The sequence below is a fragment of the Danaus plexippus genome, chromosome 17, assembly GCF_018135715.1.
Source record: "Danaus plexippus chromosome 17, MEX_DaPlex, whole genome shotgun sequence".
In the NCBI taxonomy this organism is placed as follows: Eukaryota; Metazoa; Arthropoda; class Insecta; order Lepidoptera; family Nymphalidae; genus Danaus; species Danaus plexippus.
The window spans coordinates 5,925,982-5,948,992 of NC_083548.1; the positions used below are offsets into that span (position 1 = coordinate 5,925,982).

The following is a 23,011-nucleotide window of genomic DNA, read 5'->3' on the forward strand; positions in this document are numbered from 1 at the left end:
TCAATCCCATGTTCCGAAAACGAATGAGTTCGACATAAGAGAACCCACTTGCAAATATCATATCCGGAATATGACCCAATAACAATATTCATGACAGCGTTCCGAAGCAGGCAAACTTACGAAACAATACTTGTCACATTATAACTCCAACAGGAAAAATATGAGCCGTAAATATTTACGTCCAGGGCTGATGTATGAATTAATTAATCCTATAACTGCAAGAGTTGTAATTCTTAAAAATAAAATAATGTTATATTTTGAACTGTTGAAAAAAAAAATAAAACAACCGACATTTCTAGAACGAGAAGATATTACACCTTCAAGACGTACGCGATCGTAATGTAGGCAAAAAGTTAATTACTTATAAACTTGACGTGTTTACTCTCAATAGAACAATAGTTACAAGTAGTTCATACATTACGTTGACATGATATAATTTTTTTTATGTAATCCTTCCTGTATTGGTCTTAATATTGTTTAGTAAAACCTTATAATGTCATTATTGTAAACACTTTTGTATTACCGAAATGTTTAAATAAATAAGTAAATTACTAACCATCAATCAAAGGCCGTAAAACTAGTTTACCTAAATGAATTCGGCCACCCAGTTTCATGGTCAATTCATTTTACAGTTTCAAATTACGGAACCACAGAGAAAAAATATTATTAAAGAAAATAAAAGACCAAACGTGATACTGTTAACACACATTCCTTATAGGTTTTAATGTTTTTTAAGACTATAGATATTTTTCATCGACTTTTAATTGATTCTCAAATATAAAGAATAAAAAATTATTTCATACAAAACATAATAAAACGTAAATTGTCATTAACAAAATCTGTAAAAAGTCGCTGCAAAATAAAATCCAAGAAAAAGATAAATTTTTAAATAAGTATATTTCATCTTTATCAGATAAACTGCTCTAGCGTGACGCGCTCCAAAAGCAGGCTGAATACAGTATGCCTTTTCCGTACAGCTGTCAAAAGCAGATGCAAACAAACAACTTAGCTGAAACGGCTTGTAACTATTTGTTAATACCTCAAGGTATTTCAAATAAAGAATTACACGTATTTATTTTTACTTTACCACACAATTTTATGTTAACTCACTTCAAAAATAACCTTCAAATTATCCTACATTTTAAATTAACAGTAAACGATTTGACAGGTAATAAAAAAGACGCATTACAATTTCTAGCGAGTCACTTTATAGAATTTCTATTATAATAAAAAGTTTATGCATCAACTGGCGACTATAAAAAAAAATCATTTCGAAACTTTAATTTTCTGCTTGAGTGACAGAATCCGTTACCCGCCATAACTTTTATAGGGCGTAATTTGTTTCAGACGAAGTTTTAAAGACGCTCATTAATCAGAGATTAATTATAAGATAATTTACTAAATATTTCAGTACACGAAATAACTATATACAATTATAATAGATTAACTACCTACTGTTATACCTATATAATTACAAAGTGTATGTTGCAAGATTTTGTCATATTATTAAGAGTAATTAAACACTACAAAGAAACAAACAAGTAATGGTATACTAAACATATTTCTCATCTAACTATGAAGACTTAACATTTATGTATGAAAAATCATTAGCAAAGGTAAAATAAATCAGAATATAGAAGAAGCATTTTGTAACAGAGGTTCATTATAAAAAATAATTTATATTAAAACAAAGAGTGAAAAAGAAAGCACCTGTGCATAACGTGATAAAGGTTAAAAATTATATATCGAACGGTAATTAAATTTGTCACAAAACAAAAAAAATAAATTTTATTATCAGTTTAAAGTGTACTAATATCCTGATTAGAATTTCTTCTCAGAACAACATATTAATATAAACATTTCAGTACTTATCTCTTGAAAGCTGTAGGAGATTGTAAAAAATATTGTTGAATAATTTCAAGCAAAAATCAACAGACTGCAAGAATTTAAAGTGGAAATCAGTTATTTGCCACTGGTAATGAGTTCCCAAGTATTCAAATACTGGTTGCATATAATAAGTATATTAGTAGGACATTTTAAATTCAATATTAAAAAAAAATTACATGTCTACAACAAGCCTATACGACGAGTATGTTAACAATGCAAAAAAATTTAAAGATGTCTGCATTACCCTATCGATAAAATGAATGTTTAATTCTAATTGGCTATAATTTCAGCAGAACCAATCCCGACTGTCCAGGTTTGATAAAACTGTGTTATTTTTGACCTCACTAGAAGTGTATAATGTGGTATAGTTTAGAAGTATCTATTTTCTTGTCCAGTTACAATGTGAAAATTAAATATAACTAGTTTGATAATTAATTAATAAATAAACTATTAAAATCATATTAAAGCAGATAACAAGAGCACTACAATGATATACAATCAATTTGCTTAGTAGATATATATTCATACTAATAATTTAATCAATAACATAAGCCGCCGAGACTTTGGTCAAGAGTTATTCAGAAGTGAGTAATCAAAACGGATTTAAAATGATTTTATTGTCACCTACTTCACACAATTTAATAAACACAAATCTATAAATCACTGAACAAATCCCACTGATTGTATTTATATACAGAAAAAAAATTTTTATTCAATTACTATTGGAGACACCATTACTTTGACCGACGCAAGTATATATTAGTCAGCTCACTAATAACTTTTATGGTCTTCAATTTCAATAACAATACAGAAATATTAGAAAAAGAATTTCTTTGACAAACACTATGAATGCTATAAAAGTAAGGACATATATAAAATTCTTTATGAATATTACGATTCATTGTCATGCTAATAGTTGTATGTTCTTAAATAAATAAATCACCGATACACACACAAGTACTGAATGATAATGTTATGACAGAGTGGATTAAATTGACAGAGCTCAATATTCCACACTATAATTATTCTACACTATTCTACACTTTAATTATAAATGTTTAAAACATTGTGGGTAGAATAAATTTTGATGGCCAGCATTTAACTACTAGCTTATTTAAAATGTTTGTTTGATAAATTTTCTCCATTGACATTAAAAACAATTTTCACTATAATATCTTATTTTAAAGTGTATCAAAATATTATATGTATGAAAATTCATTAAATAAGTTTGAATTTATATCATGACCAGTTGTAGTAGCTGAAATGAAGTTATTGAGGAGAATACCTAAATTGCAAAACATCACGTCTTAATAGCTTATATATATAACCGATATTAAAAGCTATCTTTTGTTTTTGTTTATAGTTTAACAAAAACAGTTCCATCTGCAGTACTAAATGTATATTTAGAACAGGCTAATCTCTGCCATTCAATGTTTACGAATGTTTAATGTAAATAAAAATATAAATAAACCAACCTTTTGACCATCCGCTGGTAAATTCCAAACAACTTGCGCCAAAACTGGTTAATATTTTGCACAAGAACTGTCTCTTAATATTTTCCTGCTTATTAATTATACACACTTCTATCAATGCCACAAACTAACAAATTAATTTCTTTCGTAAGATTACTATAAACGTATTCGAAAAGGAAAATAGTGAAAGTGCGATAATTATCACAAAACACGGGACACCCGACTGAATCACCTACTTCCGCAAACCGCAATGTTAAACTGACGTTTATTGAAGAATTTCAACTGGTGCTGCCAGCGTTACCTTACAAAATGTTTGACGTTTTGATTTAAATGAAGTGTAGATAATATCAGAATAACATTTTACTCTTAAATGTATGAGAATTCTTAAAATCGTTTCCAAAACGAAATATCGTTGATATCGTTTTATAATAAACCTCAATAATTCTTGTGCTCTTACACATAAAGGCTTGCTTGGTTTGAAATTTGTTTTGACAGGTATGTTCCATTTCAAGCAGTACTTAATCAATGACATCCAAATTTACACTTAGAATGTACATATTATCAGAGAAATATATTACTTAATAAATATTAATAAATGTTTAAATCTTTTAATTATTTTTACACATAGTTGGTGCGTATTCTATAATCTTAACCTATCAACAATTCTAATAATTTTCTTTATTACCGTTTCATAAACAAGTCAGTAACTTGTTAGATATATAGGTTTGTCAATCTTGGTGACTTATATCTCAATTATTGTAACTCATTCAATATTTTGCAGATTACTTTTTGTCATATCCTCATGTTTATCAAAATCAAGTTATTCTATTCGTGAATATAAAAATATATAAATTAATAATTATTATAAGGAGCATAAAATATGTGAGAATTTTTTTAGAAAAACACCAGTACATAGAAATATAACATATTATATGGCTCTAAGCCACAATCAAAACTTTATTTGAAAATTTCTAAACATATTTTTTTTTAATTTCTAAACATATGTATTTTTTTTTAATTATATCCATCTAGATGCTTCTAACATTATCTTTGTAATGTTTTTCTTCTTGGGGTTTATATCCAGCATCAAGTGCGTGTAGAGATGGTGCAATGTGACTTTATCGACGACATATTCCAAAGTTGTAAGACCGTCTCGTAAAAAACGTGTCGCAAAAGTTTTGAGAAGGTTATATCTGAAAATTATAGAGTTTTATTGAGAAACCATATAGAAATTTTGTGTATTCCACGCTAACGTTGTAAACATTCGAATACTTTTGTTTTCCATAGTTCTTCTAATGTCACTAGGGATTTTCTTAAAAATGTTTTATTTTAAGAATGACCACAATCCATAAATATTTCGGATAAGGGAAAAGTTTATCTGCTTTTGGGTGAGGCAAAGTTGATCTAAGGAGGGTAGAATGTTGGAGCCGTAAAATAAATATGATTATGATATTTTATTTCCATGTTATATGATTATTTATGCTCTATATAGGAATTTTATTTATACGAGAGTTTAATATTCGAAGATGAAAGTAAATAAAACAATAATGTCCTTTACCTGAGTGTATTGGGTTTCGACTTGTCATGTTGAAGTGACGTATATTTTGCTATAAGCTTGTTGTATCTGACTATTGGTAGACCGACGGCACGAATCCTATAAAAAGCAAAAAAATATCTTAAACATGTATTCTTATTACTTAGTAATACTGTTCTATGTTTTTTGAACAACGATTTTGGTCATATATGCATGTATGAATATTTTCAAAGTAGGGTTATGATGATTACTAATATTCCTTTGTATTATGCATTGCTTCCTTCTCGTATTCTAATCCCTTAAGGAATGAATTTAATTATATGACCCATTGTAAAAAAAAATAATAAAAAAGTAACCTCCAAAATAAGTCGTTATCCTCGCCGCCCCAACCCCAATATACGTTTGAGAAACCGTTAACTTTCTCGAAATGCTGTGGAATCATTGCGGAAACTCCGCCGAATAGTGTTCGGAAACTCGGACTGAGGAAGAATTCTTTTACATGAATTGCAATTCATAAATAACGCAGATTGCTATTTACTTAAAACAAAATTCACATTCATATTCCACCAACTAGCAAAAAGAAATGAAGTGATTTAATATCATTCTTACAGTTAGTAATAATTGTATTAATGTGGCTACACTGTTATGACTGTATAGTTACCTATTGAATTCCTAGTATGTTCATGGAATATTTCACAGTCTAAAAACTTTACATTTTACTAATCTATGTAATATATAAATTTAATATTACAAAATAAAAATAAGTAAAAGAACTTACTTCTTAACCTCCACGACTGTGCCACACATGTGTCTTGGCCACATTGGACAGGAGTAGAGTATTCTATCATCTAGAGGAAGCAGGTCCACGTCGTGGAACACTACACATTTCCAATTGCCAAACTTCCGTACCTCTAAATAACCAGCATTGAAGAGGCGCCCTCTATTGAAGAAATCTGTACCTGAGAAATCGATCGAAGAAAAAGTATTTTATATCATCATAGATATATTTCATAAAATTAAATGTTTTAATAATGTTTTGCCAAAAAGTGCAAAAAAAAATTAAATTCTGGTATTTTACCACCGCCATACTACCTTACCACACCATATCAATACTATAGTCTTCCACTGACAAATTTTCATTTGTTTTTTAATGAATAGCTTAACCAATAACACTTAATGAGTAAGAATATACACACCAGAATAAGTACTTTCTCAGGACACAATACGACCACAATATATACAATTGAAGTGTACCTTTCTGTTCAACAATGAATATCCGGTACTCCAACTTCTGTTTCATAAGAAAGGGGTGCATATTTGTAATAAATGCTGCTAGATTTTCCTTCCGATTTCTGTAGTAAATACATTATAAGATTAGATCTTAACTATCTAATTATGTCTATAATATTTCCCCTTGACACGTTTACGTTTCATTCTGTTGTAGTCATTACACTTGAAGTTTTTATTATTTTATTAAATTATTGATATATTTCTTTAAATTTATATTTCACGAAAGTAATACTAAGGACTACTTACATAAAAAAGAAAAAAGTGGAAATATTTGAACTCTGACACTTATTTTATCAATTTCCTTTCGGTCACGACCTTTAAATTAACAAAAGTAATCATAGAAACTATGTTTTTAGTGAAATTATTAGGTATATTGGTCGAAAAAAGCTATTCAATAATGGAAAATCAATAGTAGACAAGATATCCAACCATAAAATATTATTTCAATCTACGAATTACAGAGCCATATAAATAAGAAATGCAATAATTCATTTACAGGCGAGGCAAGTACGAGAAAACTATGAAGTCTTACCTAAAAGTATGTCATGTTAAAATTTCATTACTGAAAGTTATAATCTGTGACTAAGCCTGTGGGATTGTTTATAGAGAAAAGCCTAGTTCCAAACATGGAACCGCAAAATGTTATATCACACGTTATAAGGTACCATATCAATACTATAGTGTTGCACTAACAAATAATCATTTCTTTTTCTTTAATGAATAGCTTAACCAATAAGACTTACTGGATGAAAATATAAACGCTAGACGAAGGATACTTATTTATGAGCAGTGGCGTGCACACCATAGATGCAAATAAGCACTGCTTACCCTACCTATACAACAACTAAACCTACATTGTTTAATTCTTACTTACATACTTTTTATCATACATTGATAATAATAATAATAATAGCTTTATTTTATTCCTTACAAACTGTACAATTTAAATATTTTGGTTGTGTTAGTAACTGTTTGTTTATCCTAATTTGTTAGTAGTCTGTTGTAAGGATGGCTCTGGCGGTAAAACCCACCTCCATTTGTCTCAAAATGTCTTTATTCTTGGCTACTCTTGCCACAGTTATTCCAGGAGTGGCAACTATGTCATCACTCCATCGTTTGACCATAGGGTACCAATTTATGACACTTTTGGACCATTTGTTCCGTGGTGATCTTTGTACATGTCCAGCCCACTTCCATTTATGACTCATTATTGCTTTAGCTATGTCCTGTACCTTGGCGATCTTTCTAATGTCTTGATTTCTTACTTTGTCGATTAGCTTTAGACTCAAAAGTCTTCTTTCCATGCTATGTTGGCAAACTTTAACTTTGTGAGTCTGTTTAGCTGACATCGACCATGTTTGAGAAGCGTAGGTGAGACAAGGTACCAAACAAGTTTGCATGGCCTTCGTTTTTAGTGAGACCCGAAGACTGCTCTTGAATATCTCTTTCCTTGCCCAGTACATGTTCCATGTTATTTTGATTCTTCGCTCTACTTCTTTATCATTGCATGACTTAAAAGATATTAATTATCCCAAGTATGTGTAGTCTCCGACGTATTCAATTTATTTTGACTCTGACTTTGGCGCTATAAATTCACTGTTTGTGATTGCCTTAGTTTTCTCCTGGTTAATTACCAGACCTACTTTTCTGCTCTCTTTGCTGAGTGACTCTATCATGTACTCCATTTCCTTTGGGTCTTCTGAAAGCAGTACTACGTCATCTGCGAATCGCAAGTGCGAGAGACGTTTGCCATATATGTTTAAGTTTTAACCCTCTATCTTCCCAATGTAGTGCTCTGAAAATCTCTTCCAGTACCGCAACAAATAGCTTTGGAGATAAAGGATCACCTTGCTTCACTCCCCTTCCAATTTTAAAGGCTGAGCAACACTTACTGATTTTAATTCTAGCTTTACTCTTATTGTAAATCTCCATCAATATAATGATATAATTATTGTTTACTCCATGCCTTGATAGAGCTCGCCAAATTGCACTATGGGATATAGAGTCAAATACTTACCTATAATCAATAAAGCAAATGTAGAGTGGAAGGTCGTACTCGTTGTATCTTTCAATGATAAGTTTCAAAGTGTGGATGTGTTCAGTCGTCGAAAAGCCCTTTACAAAACCAGCTTGCTCTACTGGCTGGTGTTTATCTAAGATATAGGCAAGACGGCGAAGTAGAGTCATTGCAAACACTTTATAGAGACAGTTCGTAAGACTGATCGGCCTGTAATTTGAAATTGATTTCGGGTCTCCTTTTTTGAAAAGCAGGATGATATCAGAACATGTCCATTGTTTAGGAATTTCTTTTGTTGATAGAATTAAATTAAATAGTTTTGTTAATGGCAAAGTCAAGGCGTCTATGGCGGCAATAATCATTTCATTTGTAATGCCATCAGATGCTGGGCTTTTTCTGGTTTCAATGACTTTATGGAACATTCAATTTCGTTTTTGGTAAATTTGGGTACTTCCTCGTTATTTCGACAGATAACTGTATTCAGCGTTTGTATTTTCTTGGGACGCATACAGTTGCTGGTAAAAATTGGTGGCTATCAGCATGATTTCATCTCCGCTCGTGACTATAGATTTTTTCCCATCTTGAAGTTGGTTCATCACATGTTTTGAGTTGGTTAGATATTTATATGCCTTTTTAACAGCTCCAGATTTTTTAATATATTCTTCAGTAATGTTTATTCTAAATACGAAATATATAATTCTAATTTATCATACATTACGAAATACAAATGTTTACAAAATTCATAGAAGTGCCATCTATCAATGTAAAAATTAAAATTTTAGATAGGTTACTGCTAACGGCTAGCGCCGCTTCCTAGCCAAAGCGGCCGTATGCACAACTACTCGGTGCATACATTCCATACAAAGAATTTCAAGGACGATCAACAAATGTGTGTTGTGTGTATGTGTGTGTGCAAAAACTATGCATGTGTTAGTGTTCGAAATGCACTGCTTCCTTTACCCTACTCGTTTAAAACCTCGTAGCACCTGAGTAGATTGTCAAATGAAAAGGGACTATTCAATTTGTCGGTATACCGTTCAAATATTGTTTTCGCCATTTTTTATTAATTTGCTAATTAGTGAATTTATTGACGTATTATTATAGAAAACTATAGCTGTGGGGTCTGTAATTGTGATGGTTTTTTAAGCAAAATAATTAGGAGTACATTTTCAATGTTGTCGTTTGATGACAAAATTTAAATAATCACAAAGGGCAGGTGTGAGGATTTTTTAGAGGAGTAAATAATGATGTGTAATTTTTTTTTTCAAACATATTCTGCTTACCCTACTCCAAAACTCTGTGCACGCCCCCGTAAATAAGCATTGTCTACTTTGTTGAGCCACTTTTACAATCCCCATTCTGAAATCAGATGTAATGCGTGTTCCACATATCGAGGAAAAATGTTTGCGAATGTAATAAAACTTTCACTACCCAAAAATTGATATCTAAAACATAATCTATACATTTTTTCCCAAATATATTTTAAATTCCTTTAGGACAAATAAGTCGTCAAGGTAAATAAATATGGAAATAACCTCAACTCCCAAATACTCGAAGCGGAGTTACGTGGGAAATAAACAAGAACACTTCATTCCGTTATAAATTATGAACCTAATTTTATATGACGGACAATAAAACTTTTGAAATATTATGTTTGTTACGAAATTAACAATAAAAGCGATTCATAAATAGATTTATGAACCGGACGATAAATACTCGGAATGATTATGCCGAATTACCGTTATGTGGCGAAGCAATATATGATGCATGTGTGTACGTTTGTTACTGTCACACCAGAGACTATCGCACGTGGACTTACTTACGTGAAGTCTAATTTTTCTACAAACGGGTTCGATTTGGAGATAGTATGTACGTGTTTTTTTATTATAAAAGTTCAATCTTCTGTACCAATATAAAAAAATATCCTATGTCTTACATCTTACAGCTAAAAACGTGCTAAGCACGTGCAATTCAAAAACTCTTAAGCGTGGCCAAAAATTATAATTCTGTCAAATAAGTTTAGGCGAAGGTTGTGACCGAAAAAAGATATGAAGATATCTCCCAAGTTTGTCTAAAAGTTAAAAAAAACAATAATGAATAATAAGTAAAACAATAGTACTGTGTAATGAGTTAGATAGGAAATAAGTTATCCAATTACACTTTTTTGACAAGAGCGACATAAAGAATAATACCTGTAGGGGACAATTATGGCCACTTTATGTCTCGATCTGCAATTCTCAGGAGTGTAGTATCCACCATTTTGAACCATGGGGTAATCGACCTCAGATACCTCTGTCACAGATTTGTTTATAAATAACTTGCCTATAACACAGAAAAAAAATTACCGTGGTAGTTCTACAAGAATAAAAACTAATTAATCCGTCAAACTCACCAGATATTTCCTTTTTATAATAACACAAAGGCAACGAATTATCTGTTTTAATCACGGTCGCTAAAAAAACAAGTATAATATATTTCAAGGTATTTTGTATGGATGTTATAAGTGTATATGTCAGTTTTATTTATTTTTTTAAATAAATAGGTAAAAGTTTATTCATGTCTAAATTTACTTTCACCATACGCTAAATCCATTGTGATTTACATTACACTGAATGATGTGTTGTCAAAAATTAACAATCGATTGAGTGGCAGGGCCTTAACAAACTGACAAACTTAGTTATTAAGTGTATAAGTATAGAGGTTCTGTTAAAACTTACTTTTATTTGCCTCCTCAGAAGATCTGAATGTCAATAAATTAACGCTTGTATCCGTCTTCAAGTTATAATTTAAATGTAAATAAACACAGCACGTAACAGTAATGACGAAAACCAAGAAATATATTTGCGTATGACCTTTTTCAGTGACCTTTTTCTCCAAACAATCGGTCAGAGAACATAATTCGCGTTCCTTTTCTAGAGAGAAATAAAAAAAACATTATAAAAAATGAATTATTTACAATGGAAGTAGAAATCAGGTAACACGGCAGTTTTCATGTTTATGTTTCGTACAGTACCAAGTTTTCAGATTGACATAAATATACATTTTTAAATACAACTATATAAACTTCAAGTTTAGATTTAACTTAAAACAACTGAATTTATTACATTTTAAAACATCATCTACGCATTCATTGTTATAACACGATTATGATGGCAGGCGTGAAACACTCCATCGAGTAAAATTAACCTAACCTAACATCATTCTGAACAAGAGCTGATACTCTCACACTGCTGGACCGATATTAACCAAATCCTATTGCAAGGAAACTGGTTTTCAAATGAAAAACATCTCACCGAAATCGATTTATCCGTTACTGAACTACGATGCAAAGATCAAAGAAATATACCACAATATTTTAAATAATCTAATTTTACTATTTACTCTTTTTATCATATACTTTTTGTTACTATTGAAAACTACATTAAAAATTAATTGAAAACTGAATACCGTAAGCAAATTAGGACTAATAATTAAGAAACGCTAGTATATTTTATTAAGAAAGTTATTCGTCAAACAAAACTTATTAACTCTTATAAGTTGCAACATTCGTATAATATATTTATAAATCTAAATAGCTGTTAACTAAATATGACAAAGTCATTGCAATTTTTGTTATAAAATTTTTCGTTGCGCTGTATTTCAGTATGCCAATTAATTCTATTTCACAAATAATTAATTAAAACATACATAAATGTGGTCATTTGGACAAATTCCGCACTGCGGCTGACTTTAACGATATAATTCAAACTCGGAGGACTTTAAAAATTATTATTAAACTACTTAATATTTATGATTTTTTATCACGTAACGTAGGAAGGAGTAACCAAAGGCCAAAACATAGAGTTAATATAGCCGATACTCATAAGAAATTTTGTTAGTTTTTAATTAAATTCAGTGGTTATGCAAAATGTGAGAGTTCGTTGGGAAATTAATAAGAAATACGTAACATCCGGGGAGGATATTAAACGGGTCCAGACAGTATCGATCCTACAACCTTTTGATAGCTTGCCAACGCTTCTACCCTCTGGCTATGTTTGTTTTTAAAAAAGATTGCTAGTAAACTTTGTATTTAATTTCTGTTTCGAAATATATTTCTTTTACAACATAAAATATTAGTTCAATTTAAAAAACGGAATATGAGTTTCCGAAAAAAGTTTTTCATAATAAAAATACTGGATTTTGGAATGTTACTGAAAATATATAAATACAAAATTGATATCTATGCTCAGCCCGAGTTTGGATAGTTGTACAAACAAATCATTTCTCATTCCCCGGCTTACGTTAAGTCTATAATGTGTGAAAATTTACGAATAAAAAAACTGTCGTAGTTCCGTTTGTAGATTCAAAACAAACTTGGAATAAGCGTATAAAGATATAGTCCTAAGTTTTGCTCTTAAATAGTTCGAATTACCTATTGTAAACCTCTAAAAAAACCCTTCCTTTATGATTAGACGTAGTCGAGTAGAAAAGGGGTTATCATGAATGCAACTAAACTTACTCTTTGGTCGTGTCGTTCCAAACAGTTTCATGAATTTTCTCACTGGCAAAAAGTTAAACATTTTTCAACGGGATCTCTTTAAAATTTTAACAAGCATAGTCGATGTAAGAATGGAGTTGTCACTAATTTTGTAACAGTGAATGTTCTCTTTACTATAAACGGGATGTTGTTTGACAATATCCGAATATATTTTGTTGATGTTTTTATAATTTTTTTCCGTTACCTTCACTAAATTCTTATACAAAATTATTAATTATTATTAAAGTATATCCGAACATTCAAATTGATTTATTCATAAAGCTATCTATAACTATCATAATTTGTTAAATCTTTTGTCTCAGTTTTTTTGTGACATCTATTTATTGCAATATATAATATTTCCAATAAAAAAACAGAATATAAGTTTTCTATTGTCTAACAAATTCTCTTCAAATAGTAATAAATTATCAGAGATCATCTTATTTTCAGTTAAGGCTATAAACCTCATTCTGTTTTAATAACTCTGTTTAATGAAATATTCGTAAACAAAAATATAAACAGCGAGAGCAGCTTGTCTTATCTTCAGTAACTTTCTCTCAACAGCTCCACGTACCAACATATAAAATCGCAAATGAAAATCAAATCGAAATATATAAAAACCGGATTAAAATCTGTGAACTGTTTCATTAAGACCATTCATTCTACACGGTTCTTTCAATTGAATGGAAGTAAAATATTATTGTTCTTTCTCGTTTTTAAAGCGGTTATTGTGCTTTTTTTTTATTATAATATTGAAAAGTGCTACGTTAACTTTAATCCAAGTAAGTATTTTCTGTTCTATAGAGTACTCCAAATGGGATGTAGAACCATAAAAAATTTATTTTAAAATATATTCGAAGGATCTCTGTTATTCTCTTTTGGTGAACAAACGATTCCAAACTCATTTTGTCTGCTTAGATGAATTGAAAAGAGATCACGAATAAAGAGTTTTAATAGGAGGGTCCAATTTCTTCAGCGCTGACATCTTTTATACGTGTCTACTAAAAGTTTTTTTTTGCTGAAAGTTTATAGAACCCGTGATCCTGTAAAAAATCAAAAAATGTCACCTCCATTACTGCATAATGAAATAATTATGTTGTTTACAGAAATACCATCCAACTACGTATCAGCGCCGGACATTTGGACTTATAAACTATTTTTAAATCATAAACACCTCTTTAATTTTTCTGGTAAGTGGAATTAAATATTTTCCAAAATAACATCATATATTATATCCTTAAATAAATATCTCATCGACTTGAGGTAACAAGAGATTCCTCCGAACAAAAACAGAAAATGTTAGCCCGTACTTCCTTAAATCATGTTAGATAAAGTCTATAAAACCAATTTAATTTGGTATCCCTTATAAATGAATTAATTGGAGTCTATATAAATGTACTATAAAAATTCTTTTCAGTTGAACAACCAAAAAGTCTGAGGTCACATATTATTCCGTTTTGTAAATTGAATCTATCCGAATTAGGTGGGTACTTTAATATATTCAAAAATATGAAATTAATAAAGAGATTTTCAACGAAGCATTTATATTTTATTACTAATTCATAAATGTTTTTATTTTTTGAGTACGTCATTAGTGATATACAATAACCGTGAACCATATTACCCTTATGCTCTTTTTAAAGCGGACGGTATTGTTATGGCATTTAATCCCTACTTCCAGGGCCCATAACGGTGAATAAAAATGTTTCTAACCTTAAATTAATGGAAATAAAATACCAAGAAATACTCGCGGGAGGGTTTCATGCACCAACCAGGTGTAGAGCCAAGTACAGAGTTGCTATATTAATACCATACAGGTGAGCAACATATTTATTGAGTTACACAAAATTTTTAATGAAATCTAAATAGAGCGGTAAGTACCGCTGCCCATTCATATTTTGAATGTTATATTACCCTAGATTATATTGGATATTTAGAGAAAATTGTAAATGAGTATTAGTATTTTTATTGAATGTTAAGGGAGACTTGATACCTCTGCAAAAAGAAATCCCTTACTATCAGTTTTTATAATAAATGTCAAATTACCTGCATACAGAGCGTACTCAGTATTCTTAATCATAAACCAACGTTAAATTATATATAAATAAATTATATATGTTCCGCCTAGACCCGCTGTTAGCTTGTTCATGACATCTTTATTTCAGAGACAGGAAAACAAATCTTATAATATTTCTAAACCACATGCATAAGTTCATGAAAAAGCAACTATTGGAATACCAAATTTTCCTGATAGAACAAATAGGTAAATAAAATAAAACCATACAGTTTACATACAATATATATAGGTAAGTTTAATATTAAATAGTAAAATTAAAAGTGTAACTCTTTCAGAAAAATTTCATCAAGTTATACTCGTATATTATAAAATGAATCCTTCTAAATTTATTAGAGAAAGTTTCTTGCTAAATTTCATTAGGGTCCGTACATTACTTCAATGGGATAACCATCTAAATGACTTTATTATCTGTTTCTTAAGATAAGGACAGATTCAATAAAGGAGCATTATTCAACATAGGCTATACAGTATCACGAGTGTTTGGTAATTGGCATTGCTACGTCTTCCATGATGTAGATCTTCTCCCGATCGACGGCAGAGTATTGTACTCCTGTCCTCAACAACCTACTCACATGTCATCGGCGGTGGACTGTTATGATTTCAGGTATAATTTTTTTTAATATTCTCTTTTAAGATAAATCTTTTAGATATTCCTTTAGGGTCAATTCATTCGTTCCCATTAGTTTATTAAAACAAAATTTATCGACTTTATATTTTCAGGACACTAGTCTCTTACATTAAATATTGACAAAATAGCTGACGACGAACATTATAATTGCAAATTTAAATTAATTTTAGTTTTGACTGAAATTTTATTGCATATTTATATTATAAATATAGAATTCAAGAATTTTATACAGGTTTTAAAAACTGACAGCATTACATTTTCTAAGTAACAATTTGCAATTAAGATCGTGCTTAAGTTAACTTTCCGTTTTCTTTAGACTGCCATATTATGGGTTATTTGGTGGTGTGACTATTCTAAAGCCTACTCATTACGAAGCTGTAAACGGTTATTCGAATTATTATTGGGATTGGGGGGCAGAAGACGACGACATGTACGCCAGGTTTGACATTCATTACACGTATGTTGTAGTTTACAGAGTTACTTTCGAACGCAATGAGTGGTTTATAAGTGATTTATTTGTATTAGATTGCAGGCACAAAAGTTCCCTGTGTTACATTATAGCTACTCATTGGGGAGATACGCAACTCTACCTCATTCTCCGGCAAAAGAGAACTCCCAAAAGCAAGTATATCTGGTCATAAATACATAATCCTGTATGAAACGAATTACTGCAACATTTTCATTGGATTAGTTCAATGATAACAATTATGTTAATTTTCAGTAAAATGATGCTTTATTCTGCCGAAAAAAGATACAAAAATGAGGGGCTTAATTCAATTGAGTTCAGACTCGTCAACATCACAAAGGAAAAACTTTTCACGCACATTCTGTCAGACGTAAATCCAGATAATCGAATGACGAACAAACAATACAGATGTTTCTAATTCCAATAATATATTAAATTATATATAAGAAAATGTATGAAGCTTTAAATAAATGATATCATTGAATATTTTTACATAATGATTTTCCTAATTTCTTGCGCTAGATTAAGAGCTTCAAATTTTTTGGATTTGTGTATAATGGTGCAAACATTTGGATCTTTTACGAACTTGCATACATATATATCTTTATTATCTGTGTAAACTTCTAATTCCTTTATCACTGCATTCACTTGTTCAAGATATGGAGTCACTTTTACTTCTGGTATTAACTCAAAATGCCACGGCAGGCATATTTTTAACACGTTCCACAAAGCAGCTTGACTAATAGTATAAGCTAAATTCACATCTACTTGTGGTTCATATTTTTGTTCTTCTTCCACTTCTTCTTTCTCCGGAGGCTTCTCCTCAGTTATTTCAGTGTCTTCTTCACACGGCGGACAAATAAAAGTAGTTTTCACGTTAATTGCAGATTGCGTGATCTTACTACGACTGATGCCACTTTTTTGCAGTTTTGGTAACCTAGCACTGAGAGTGCTTTCAATCTTTTTAGCTTTTTGACCTTTACCTTTTTTTCCTTTCTTATCGGTCTCCGGTAGTGGTTCTGAATACTCTAATTCTATAATAGTGGTACCTTCACAAGTACTAATCACATTCGCAATAACCTTATCCAAGAATTGGTTAGTACATTTGAGAGCACAGGTGTAGCATTCATCTCGATATTTCTTTTCCTTGATCAGCTTACATACAACTTCATGGCATTCTTCCATCAAATAGCAAACCTTTTTGCCAACAGCCATAGATAAAGCCATAGCAAATCCCTCAACAGGATCTGAACTTTTACAAAGTGCTAGCAGGAAAGCAGAATAATTCATAACATCCTCAGCAATTTCATAAAGCTCAAATACGAAATGTTTGATCAAGTTGATTCGCAATACAGCTTGAGTATCTTCCAAATCAAAATCGTCTTCGAACCAAAGTTTCTCAGATACGAAATCTTGCCTAGAAATTGTCTCTGTTGACTCAAGATCAATACAACGAAAGGTTTTTCGCAGTATCAATAATTCATCTATTGTAGGAAATCTAATGTTAAGACAGTAAATAAGAAAATCCCGCCAATCGACATAAACTGTATCACCAAACATGGTATACACTAATTTTGGAATTTGCTCTGGATTCACCTGTTTCCATGCATCCGGAAAAATGGGACCTTCACATGATTCTTTTCCGAAGAATATAAAGTCCTGTATCAAATATATAAAAGCTTGTAATAAAATTATTCCCTTCGGAGCCACAATTTTGAATTGAGTTCGTAATCTTGCTAGCTGCGCAACTTTAAACTCTGTTTCATTAACGAATTCCTTTAAAATTCCAGTATCTCTTTCTGGTTCTGGCTCAGAAAACTGAATTAGATTAGGATCTATTATAAAAGTGTCTTGTTCTAGAATAAGCGTTTCGGGAACCTTTTTCCCGTCTTCTACTGCCATTTGTAAATATTTGCATAGCCGATCCACTGACTTTATCTCATTTAAGTAGTAGCTGTTTATAAATTCTTGAATTTCCGTAAAGGTTCTATAAACTTGATCATTAAACAATTTCATATCTTTATAGCACATATACTGTATTGCGAGCAGTCGTAAATCCGCTCTGAACATTTCCCCATTTATTCCCATAGTCCATTCTTCAATGCACTTCAAAGCGTTGTCTTTAAAATTCATTTCAGTATGTATTGAATCTTCAGATGTGCTTTCATCCTTTTTCTTTGCAGTTGGAACAATTTTAGCTATTTCACTATACTCACGACTTATAATGGACCTATAGTTGTCGTTGGTGTCTTTAATTATTTTAAGAGCAAATTTTATATTATTGTCAATAATAGTATTAAAGGGGTTGTTAGTATAATCAATTTCTATATTTCGTAGTTGCAAGTCTAGGAATGCAGATTTAAGTTGTCTGAACACTTTATCCTCACCACCTTTTCTGTTTCCAGAGCTTTCGTCGCTTTCCTTTAAAAGTTTTGTTAATTCTTTAGATGACAATCTGTCATTTGGTGGAGAACGTTTTATCATTGTGAAGTAGAAATCATGCAACGCTTGATACGTTAAAATAGATCTGAAATAAAATGAAAATTATTGTTTTTATATATTTTTTTTTCACAGTTTTATTAGTAAAGTTTTATTTTATACCTGTTTAATTCAGCTTGCATACAAGATATGTAGGTATTGACCATAGAGGTCAATTCCTCCATAGCCCAATTTTCACAAATAAGTGATTTTCGTTGTTGTTCAGCATGTAACTTTCTTTCGTCACATATACGGTATAGATGGTGTTGCAAATCTTTAATCCTGCAATGCCATTCATTTTTAGTTGAATGTACATCTCGCCAATCGTTTTCAAAATCATTATATTCTTTTTGGAAATCGCTGATTAAATCTTGTTTTTTTGATGGTAGCGTTATAATTTGTTCCATTTTATCCTTTATGAACCTTGTATATGGAACAAGACAGTTCATTTGCAATCTTTTTCCGAATAATAATTGCTTTATGTCGTTAATATAGGACTTTTCTATGACTTCCCAACATGTGGCTAACGCCACTCCTATTATTTCTGGTATAGGTAATTCACCATAATCCCAATCTTCTTCTCCCGCTAACAATTTGATTTCTTCCACACTAAAGACACCTGACGATGTTTTACTTTGAAATTCTTCTTCTTCGATTATTTCTATACGTGTTATATCATCATGAACTTCCTCTAAAGACTCTGGGGCTTTCACTACTTCCAAATCATTAGTAAAAGATATTTTACTTAATTTAGAACTTCGCCGTAATCTTTCTTTAGATTTGCCATTGGATGTTTCTGGTTTCACAACTTTTGATTTTGTTCTTTTGTCTTCTGAAGTAGGAAATTCTAAAACGCTTAAAACGTTGTCTCCAAACAAATTGTCGTAAGACTTGAGAGGCATAGTAAAATCTCCAATTATATATTTGCATATCAAAGCCAGCTGGTCTTTTTCTATCACCTCATAATACATGCTGTAATTGATACCTAGAGCAGCATAAAATCTATCTATTAACTCAGAATTATCTTCAGCCAAATTCCAGATAAATATTTCATGTAAGATGTTTTCTGTTTCTTTCAAATTAAGATAACATGTGAAATAACTAGTAAACGGGTTGTCAAGCCTTTTTTTGTGAGGATCATTAACTAGTCTTGAAATTCTAATATCTTTGAAGGGGTCTTTCTCCTTTTTCCTATGTTTACTAATACTTTCTTCCAGATAAATATCATCTCTGTCGTCTAATTCACCTTCATCTGGTGGTGGACGACCAGAAAAAGTTTCCTCTAAAATTTGTGCTTCACGATAAGAATTTGGATAATTTATTATAACAAATCCATTAATATCCTCTTGATCTTTTATGTACTCAACAATCATGGCTGAAAGTAAGTGATCTGTAAGTGTATCGCCAAAATTTAATGATTCGTACGCATATCTACCAAGTTCTGCTGCAGTTGACAAAGTTATGTCTTCTTCTGGTATAGTTTTTGGTGTTTGGGTCTGCTTCGTATTGGCTGGTGTAGGTCCTAGCAATAATAAAGAGTTGGTTTCGCTACTTTTGCATATGATTTCATCTTCAGTTTTCACCAATTTTATCAATTCCCTTGTCTCTTCCTCCTGAGCAGCGGCGATAAATTTATCAAATGACAGTTCTATGTCAGTGCAACCAATCATCTCAACTTTGAACTTTCTTAAACAGAAGTTTATAGCCGATTCCAATCGAACTACGTGTATTTTTTGAGTATTTAATAATATCTGCATAGCAACTGTTATAGATCTATCAGGGAGCCCCCGTAAAATGGCTTTTGCAAAAAAATTTGGTAACTCAGCTGGTGGTCTTTGTGGTGGATAAGGGTACTTTATTTCGAGTAAAGTATAGATTAAATGTCCTAGAATCCTTGACCCCAAATATTCATATTTTCTATCTTCACATTCACTATCATAGTTTGGTATTAACAATTCTAATTTCCATGGTGGTAAGTAATTGTGATATTCGATAAATTCCTCTTCATTTAAAGCCTCTTGTCTATCTAACTCTAAACGTATTATTTCTTCCTCATCAGGAGTTTTCTCTGCTTCAAATTCTACATCTTTTAAAATTTCTTCCATGGGACTAAGCAAATCGAAGATAGGTTGTTTCTTGAAATACAGAATTTTCCACTCGTGAATAAAATGATCCGGTATTTCATCTCCTAATAGTTTTTTAAAGTAAGCGTACTTCGTAGCATAATCTACAATGGACAGCATAGTATCGTAACATATGTCATAGTAATGTTGCCTTTTCCTTTTCATTTTCTCAGCATATAGTCTTTGATGTAACATATCTTGCCTCCGTTTTTCAAAATCTATTTCAGCTACACCCAAATTAATTTCTTCTTTAACGTTATCTAGAAACTGGTTAAATTGTTGTGTTCTTTGATCAGCGAATTCGACTTCACCTAAAATTCTATTTTTTACTAAGTTTCGGGCCTGTTGTTTAGTCTCCATTATTTGAGTACACATTTGCTTTTCAAATTGTGACAGTTTCATAACTGTTTTTGCAAGATCGGTATCTAATTTTGATTCTTCTTCAGCAACTGAAAGGTCCCATAATGAGCCGCTCAAAACGTTTCTCAATTGCTTCTGGAACTCTTCTGAATCCGATTTGTTATGCATTCGCGTAAATAAGTTGTCCATATAGTTTTTAGCCCATTCTGTATCTATAAGTGAATTTTTTTTTTCAAGTGCCTTTTCTTCTAAGTTTAATAATTCCTCATAAGTGTAGTTATGAAATTCACAAGGATATCTTTTTTCAAATTTATCCATTTCCTTTTTGTCTTTATTCGGTTTTTTTTTCGGCTTAACTGGGGGGTTCTGAAAGGGAGTTTTAGATTCATCTATTCTTGAAAGCATCTTGGAGTATTTGTGTCTTATAAAATCGTAAATTTCTTGTACTTCCTTGGCCTTCTTTCTCTGCCAGTCAATAAATTGTCTTTGATCTAGAAGCGGTTTCGAAAGGTCATCAACAACTGATGGCCGCTCTTCATCCACTTTATTGACTGTGAATCGATGATCCAACTTTTCTACTAAGGCAGATGCTTTTTTCCTTTCTTCTTTGATAAAATTTATCCTATCTCGTTTATCCAAATGAAGGAACAGTTGATAGAATAAACGAAGTAGTGCAGAACCTTTTCCATTCATAATATTCGTTAAATCTGTGTCACTCAAATTTATTTCAATACCTCGTAACCATTCCCTCAAAAGTTTCCAATTGCTTGTTATATCTTCCTTTAAATTACTAGATCTCATCAGGTAATGTTTCTCGTCGTCGATAACATAGTAACTTCTCAGTACACAGGATATTATATATCCATTCTTCATGATGTCCCCAAATTCTTCAGCTTCCCATTTTATAGGACGTTGTAATCTTTTTGACAGCCACTCCTTTAAAATCTCTGCCATAATTGTGATAATATGTAATAATTAAATAAAACTATTGTAAAACTGTTTGACCATTTGTCATTGATCATTACATCATTCAAAAGATTTGAATAGGTGTTATATTAGTAATAAGTTTATATATTTAATATTAAGAAAAAATACGTATATACATGAATATAAATAATTTTTAAGTGGTATAAATAAAACATTTTAGTAGCACACTAAAAACGTTAATGAAAATGCATATAAGCCTGTTATCTTGAAAACACAAAATGAAATAACTTTAATCCTTGAAAATGTGAGAGCTCAGCTGAAGTCAACTATCTGCAACTTATATGGGGTTTTGCAAGGCCAAGGAAGTGTACCCTTTTTTGCAGATGATTAGTGTTAAATAGTTATTACAGAGATTGAAATTTTTATTTTGCCTTACATGTATCCTTTTTCTACTCAGGAATAAAATAGAATATATATTATTATAATGAGTAATGATTATTGAGTACATTCAAATAATTATTGATACACAATCAGTCCTTTAGAATTATGACATGGCATTATTTAAAAACTTTAAAAACATTATAAGAAATTGTTCACCTATATATATTTTTATATTTAAATTATTGCTTAATTGCCTTCCCAGATTTAAAAAAATATACGATACCCATCGATTTACGATCACAATTATATAAATTTAATTACACAAAATACATAAATGTAGAAAATAAATATAAACAAGGCGTACTGAATAATACACTACATTAAGATTTTGATGATTTCACATATAATTAAGAAAACATTTTCCTAATTTTCTCATGTATACTGCCTTTGGTTAAGGTCACGCAGTGTGGTCTACTACACGGACTTTATATTTTTATGAAGCGATTTGCGATTTCGTGCAAGCTACCAAACCTTACAATAAATTTTTTCGTTTCTTGAGATGGTTTATTAATCTGGCTCACGAGTTCGCCCAAAAGAATATTTACTTTATGGATCTTATCCAACTAAAAAAATATTTTGGTAGCTTTGCACAAGCTTTAACAGGATAAGGATTTTTTTTATCTTTTAAGATGTTTTTAATATCCCAATATATATTATTAAAGAAAATCCTTATCCTATTTTTTTTTATTTGAGGATATTTAAAAAAAATTCTTAAAATAAATTATTTAAAAAAATTAGGATTTTTTTTAAATATCCTAATATAAAAAATTATATATAAAAAAAGAATAGGATAAG

At 30.8% G+C, this 23,011-nt stretch overlaps 4 protein-coding genes across 4 annotated transcripts in view; 1 reads left to right on the forward strand and 3 right to left on the reverse strand.

Annotated features, from left to right (window-relative positions):
- Window positions 1–3,627, reverse strand: part of LOC116771493 (beta-1,4-N-acetylgalactosaminyltransferase bre-4-like) — a 156,779-nt gene extending 153,152 nt beyond the window's left edge. The window contains exon 1 of the mRNA XM_032663342.2: window positions 3,363–3,627. The gene's annotated coding sequence lies outside the window, so the exon portion shown is untranslated. The remainder of the gene's footprint in view (window positions 1–3,362) is intronic.
- Window positions 3,628–4,358: 731 nt separating this feature from the next.
- Window positions 4,359–10,505, reverse strand: LOC116771318 (beta-1,4-N-acetylgalactosaminyltransferase bre-4-like). The gene is made up of 6 exons (XM_032663142.2): window positions 10,393–10,505; window positions 6,148–6,245; window positions 5,672–5,852; window positions 5,250–5,372; window positions 4,918–5,013; window positions 4,359–4,552 (listed from the first exon to the last, which is right to left on the reverse strand). Exons 1-6 carry the CDS (start codon window positions 10,467–10,469, stop codon window positions 4,378–4,380), a joined length of 750 nt encoding a protein of 249 aa, XP_032519033.1. The 5' UTR covers window positions 10,470–10,505; the 3' UTR covers window positions 4,359–4,377.
- A 3,933-nt stretch (window positions 10,506–14,438) lies between these two features.
- Window positions 14,439–16,070, forward strand: LOC116771410 (beta-1,4-N-acetylgalactosaminyltransferase bre-4-like). The gene is made up of 5 exons (XM_061523258.1): window positions 14,439–14,533; window positions 14,882–14,979; window positions 15,214–15,397; window positions 15,738–15,860; window positions 15,947–16,070. The coding sequence occupies exons 1-5, from the start codon at window positions 14,439–14,441 to the stop codon at window positions 16,068–16,070; spliced, it is 624 nt and encodes a 207-aa protein (XP_061379242.1).
- Window positions 16,071–16,126: 56 nt separating this feature from the next.
- On the reverse strand, window positions 16,127–21,853 carry LOC116771570 (sperm flagellar protein 2-like). The gene is made up of 2 exons (XM_032663455.2): window positions 18,489–21,853; window positions 16,127–18,414 (listed from the first exon to the last, which is right to left on the reverse strand). The coding sequence occupies exons 1-2, from the start codon at window positions 21,800–21,802 to the stop codon at window positions 16,377–16,379; spliced, it is 5,352 nt and encodes a 1,783-aa protein (XP_032519346.2). The 5' UTR covers window positions 21,803–21,853; the 3' UTR covers window positions 16,127–16,376.
- Window positions 21,854–23,011: the final 1,158 nt, after the last annotated feature.

Bases quoted from the DNA above. Each gene is read 5' to 3' on its own strand.
- LOC116771318 (XM_032663142.2), bottom strand. From the start codon at position 10,469: ATGGTTCAAAATGGTGGATACTACACTCCTGAGAATTGCAGATCGAGA. The intron at 5,373-5,671 runs GTAAGTTCTTTT...ATTCTTCCTCAG, and splicing joins ACAGTCGTGGAGGTTAAGAA to TCCGAGTTTCCGAACACTAT. The intron at 5,014-5,249 runs GTTACTTTTTTA...TGCTTTTTATAG, and splicing joins GATAACGACTTATTTTGGAG to GATTCGTGCCGTCGGTCTAC.
- LOC116771410 (XM_061523258.1), top strand. From the start codon at position 14,439: ATGGAAATAAAATACCAAGAAATACTCGCGGGAGGGTTTCATGCACCA. The intron at 14,534-14,881 runs GTGAGCAACATA...TCTTTATTTCAG, and splicing joins GCTATATTAATACCATACAG to AGACAGGAAAACAAATCTTA. The intron at 14,980-15,213 runs GTAAATAAAATA...CTGTTTCTTAAG, and splicing joins TTTCCTGATAGAACAAATAG to ATAAGGACAGATTCAATAAA.
- LOC116771570 (XM_032663455.2), bottom strand. From the start codon at position 21,802: ATGGCAGAGATTTTAAAGGAGTGGCTGTCAAAAAGATTACAACGTCCT. The intron at 18,415-18,488 runs GTATAAAATAAA...ATTTTATTTCAG, and splicing joins ATGCAAGCTGAATTAAACAG to ATCTATTTTAACGTATCAAG.